The 5,000-nt window shown below is 40.3% G+C and overlaps 1 protein-coding gene across 1 annotated transcript in view; it reads left to right on the top strand.

The window, feature by feature from the left end:
* LOC138054635 (uncharacterized) overlaps positions 1 to 1,726 on the top strand; it is a 2,053-nt gene extending 327 nt beyond the window's left edge. The window contains exon 1 of the mRNA XM_068901128.1: positions 1 to 1,726. This exon is cut by the window's left edge and continues 327 nt beyond it. Coding sequence (XP_068757229.1) covers positions 142 to 1,080 — 939 coding nt within the window. The 5' untranslated portion in view covers positions 1 to 141 and the 3' untranslated portion in view covers positions 1,081 to 1,726.
* The last annotated feature ends 3,274 nt before the right edge of the window (positions 1,727 to 5,000 follow it).

Genomic DNA, 5,000 nt, shown 5'->3' with positions numbered 1-5,000 from the left:
TAAATAGTGGTAATATTATCTTACGCGAATTCGAAGGATCTGAGTGTACATCTGACTATTTCCAAAGGAAGTATTTCGGATTATAGTAGATTACGCATGTAGCTTTATTAACTTCTTCATCTTGGTATCATTACTGCTGATATGGATTTTAAAGCTGCCAGAAGGAACGCCGACGAGAGACTCAATCAAGAACTTGTGAGGATTCGTAATATTCCCAAACGAAACAAGATTCAAGTGGTGACGGACAAGCATGGCTTAAGTCGCGCTAGTCACACAAATGCTGGCTTAGTGAAGGAATTGGAGCTCAACTTGAGTATAATTTCAAGCGAGCAACAACGATTTGCTAAGGAATACAATAAAAGGCAGAAAGACTTTCGAGAGATGCAAAAGAAGTCTCTCGCAAAATTTCTTCCTCCTCTGATTCAAAACTCACAAAATGAACCTGCAAAGGGAACTTCGAGGCGAAAACCCACGATTTTTGATGAAAACCCTTTGTGGGTAAAAGATCGAAGAGAAACAGTAACGGACATAAAGCGAGAAATGCTCTTAACTTTGATGGCAAGAAGCAAACAGAAAACATTGAAGATCATTTCAGAAAACAACAAAAAGACTTCTTCTGGATCATTTTTACCACCGTTGTATGAATCAGTTGAAATTGACCAAAACTCCTGGATAACTCGATTAAATGGTCGAAAAATAAACGCGAATAGAAGAAGCTGTTTTCCGGTTTTGCTCGAACAGGCTGAACGGAGAAGGGAACAGGAGAATTTCACCGGAAAGAACACAAATACGATAACAGAAAGTAAATTAATGTCTGACGGATCCGGCTGCAATGCAAGAACGTTTCGTGGTGTTGTATATCAAAAAGTTCTCAAAATGCCAGATCCTAAAAAAATCCCTCATTTAAATCCCTGGGATCCTAAACTCTATTATGTTGTCATGAAAGTTTGCGATAGGAACGATAGAAAGATGTCCCGTTTACAAAAAGCAGATTTGGAGTTTGAGAAAAGAAATAGAGTTTTCACGAGACATTGGGAACAACGCCGACGTGAGGTTCGCTCGCGTCCGTCACGGAAATGAGTGGACAGCTTGTTGTACAAGAGCTGGGCATAAGTCATGAAGTTGAGTTTACGTTCAGGGCTAAACAGGCAAAGATAGCGTGACGAGAAGCCGAGAAGACGCCACTTTCTACGGGCTTTGTTTTTTTCTAGTATTGCCTCGAGTCTCTAGCGCTCTTCTCGCGCATTAATTCGCATTCCACCGAAAACGCCTGTTGATCAATGTAAGTTACTAAAGAAAGCAATGAATAGGAATTTGTTCTCTTGTTCCTTCTCTTTCAAAATTGTTCCTTTTTTCGTCAATGTAAAAACAAACGGCTTCATCATTTCAGTTCAACATACGTTCGATTTTGGTGAACGATGTTGAACCGCAATGTTGACTGCTGGGGTGGGCAAACGTTTTAACTCATCATCAACATTTGATTAACCAAAGGTTCTCGAGAGGCCGGTAATCAGTCCCAGGCTGCAGCCGCAGTTGTTACTATGGATATGGAGTTGTTACTAAGTCATTGAGAAAAGAGGGGGTGGGGGGGGGTGGGGGGCAAATTGCTTCAACTTCATTCAACATCAGCGATAACACTGAAAGAAAGTTAGCTAATGTTGAATGGTTGTTGAAGCAAAGTTTAAACGCTTTGAAACTTATTCTACATCGATTCAACTTGGCTGCAACATGTTTCAATACAGTTGAAAGGAGGAGGGGGGGGGGGGAGGGGGTAGGCAAACGGTTTCAGCATCGCTGTTCAGCAAAATCGAACGGATGTGGAAGCAAATGATGAGGCTGTTTGCTCTCCTTAATGATTTTTCACTGTCAAGCGAGAGAAATGCATAAAAATGCATGAAAATAAAAATTGAAATAGCTTCGTCGAGTTTCTGTCTTAAATTATCTCCTATATCACAAATAAATTATTTGCATCGCCAAGGTAAGAAGCTCATTTAAAAAAATCGTCGTAATTATTACAGTTCTGGACCAGTTCAAGATGTTGCAGTGAACTACAGATTTTAACACTGAGTTGATCCATGGGCTTTCCATGTCACATGAAAATTCTCCCATGATGTAAAGTGCATGAAGTATCACTCTGGCCTGGGTTGCTCGAGGCAACCACGGCAGCCTGTAGGTCTTGACTTGATACCTCTTATTCAACGGTTATCGTTAACGAGGCTTTGAGCAACCGGCCTCTGATCAATGCCAAACTAACAGCTTGGCGAATTGTACTTTCAGCCCCAAGGCTTTAATGACTTTTGCTTAAGTTACGTGGCAATCTTTGGATACACAACAGCAAACCTAGAATGAATCTTTGCCGGTTTGGAGATGTCCAACAAAGCCATGGTATTTGATGCTAACCGTTTCTCTTTGTCATGAAATAACTCCTTGTGTTTGCGTTCCAAAGTCCTGGCGAAAGCCAAGTTCCTTCTTTGCTGTTGAGTTCTAAATATTAAATATTATTAAATACAGACGTATTTTCCAGCAAACAAGGGGAATATAGACCTGGGCTCGTACTTCTCTTCCTGCATGTCAGGCTACGAGTTTTCACATTGTCGTGAGTCTCAAATTTTGATTGGATCTCATCGACAGTATCAACTTTGGCTATGCGCAACACACTTCGGGCTCTTGTCCTTTCTGGTTTAATGTCAGCCGAGTTAATTGTTTCGTTTTCATTTGTTTCGCGAATGTTTTCAAGTTTTATTCTTCTCTCTTTCCAACCAAGTCTGTAGGCCATCTCTTCTCCTTCCATATCAGTTTTCTTAGGACAGAATTTTAATGTTGAAATCATGGCTGACTGCTAGCTTTCTTGCCGAATGGAAGTTTAAGCGTCTTTTCAGTGCTCAATCGTTGTCTCGTTAAAGTAGTGTTCCGACAGACACGAATGTTTGTTGAATTACCAGTCCATTCGATTGGCTTACCTAGGATAAATGACAACTTGACTTTTGGACGCTCTCTTTGATCATCGCAAATTACGATGCTTTGACAAGCTTTAAATCCAATCTATAATGATGCCATATGGATATTAATTTATACAAAGAATTGTTTTTGCGTCACAGTTGACTGTCTTTGTGATGAAGTACTTTCATAAAGTTGCCTCGAGGCACCAGGCTATAGTTCCGCGTAGTCAGTTCAAATACCAAGGCATTCTGTTCAAAAAAAGTAAAGGAGAAGATTCTATATTGTTTGTCCACACATTTTTGTTTGTTATTGTGGCTTTGCTTACTTTCAGTACTCTGTGGTTGGTTAGATCTATTGTGCACATGGTGAAACTAATAACTTTAACCGTATTATGCCAGGATTTATAAAAACAACAGTTAGACCTGACTGAAGACATATATTGTGCATTTTTACATTTGGGTACATTTTAAATAATTGTCAGTGCCTTGGTTTTTCAAGGATACGCTAACTTAGCAGTTTCATTGAGGTTTCAACGACGTTGCATGCAGTCGGCCAAATAAAGCTTTCAAGATGTACACTTGCTGGGGAAAACAAAAGAATTAGCATCGTGCTTCATTAACTTCGATGAATTCTTTTAAAAAGCCATCCAGTACCTGTGTGTCTTCTAACAGGGACCCTGAATGTTATAAGCTTGGTTTTAAGATCATACCTTAGCTTTTTAACCTTAATGATAAAACCTTTGACTGACCTACTTGAACGTTTTCTTCGGATATTTATTCACTATGTGACACTGGAATATGTTATACTGATTCAGTATAGCCCTCCTTGTTTGTGCCAAGAACCCTAAATATAAATCGGCTTTTGTGGAGGCCACACCAAGTGACCAGGGATGATTTGCTTTTAGATACTACGGTTTGGAAGCCCATCGGGCTTGGTATCACTGACTTAGAGATCTGTTCCAAACTGGCTCCCTGCAGCTTCGACTTTTATTCAGTAATAATATTCAAATCAATGAATGAGTTGTTTGCACTCGTTATTAAATGCCAATTCGAGATCAGCCTGCCGCAGTTGCGACCTTACAATTTTAAACCTACAATTGTGGTCAAAAGTTGTTGGGAAGGTTGCGGGCATCAGCTTACTTCACACCTAATTCGATTTTTCTAACTATTGGCTGAAGTATTTGGGAAATACCATGCTCTTGTGGCCCCCCTCCCCCATATTCAATGTTGGAGTTGTTCAGGTAAGAAAAGTCACCATTTTTTTACCCTGGTAAATCCAGCATTGAAAAGGGGGAGGGGGGTATCTGTAAAATGAAGTTACCTTCCCAACACTTTTGTCCATGATTGTAGCGCAAAAGAGGCAGGCGTAGTGGGCGGAATTCTGAGCTAGAGGTCGCCAGTTCGATCCCTGTCATTCGATCGACGTCTGTCTCGACAAAAGTTTCTCTGATCCGTGTAGCTGTAGTTTTAATTTTAATTTTAATATCCGTAAAACGGAGCATTGACTGAGGAAGGGGGAGGGGGTGGGTAAAAGGTGCGCACCGAGAGCCACAAGTTCATCAGTAACTCTAGTCGACTATCACGTTTTACCCTTGTAAAAATAGGACCTTTACCTTTTAAAATTGTGTTCATATTTGTTGTGTCTTCAAGCCTTTTTCAGCGATGATCGCCTCTAGATCTTTTAAGATGACTTTAATTGATGACTTAACTTTACAGAAACGAACCAATAATTTGGCCAGTTTGAAATCAAAGTGGGCCCGCCATGATTGTTGTAAACTGGTTTATTATGAACAGAACAAAATCAAACTCGCTTGGGTAAAATATTTCTTTCTCCCCTTTTTTTTCTCTGTTTCGAAAAACTACCCTCTCCTATTACATTGACTCCTACGCAAAAAGCATCTGTCAACAACTAAAGCCGCGGCTACACGAGCGATTTTTTGCTCGCGCTGGTGATGCGATTTTTTCAAACTTTGTCACGTCGCCAGCGCGAGATGAAAATCACACGTGTAGCCACCCTTGAATTGGCGACGCGACAGTTGAAAAATTCGCAAGAAAAAAGTC

This window comes from Montipora capricornis, chromosome 6 (assembly GCF_036669925.1).
Source record: "Montipora capricornis isolate CH-2021 chromosome 6, ASM3666992v2, whole genome shotgun sequence".
Classification (NCBI taxonomy): domain Eukaryota; kingdom Metazoa; phylum Cnidaria; class Anthozoa; order Scleractinia; family Acroporidae; genus Montipora; species Montipora capricornis.
The sequence above is the reverse complement of the archived record's forward strand: the minus strand, read 5'-3'. Positions and strand labels throughout refer to the sequence as shown.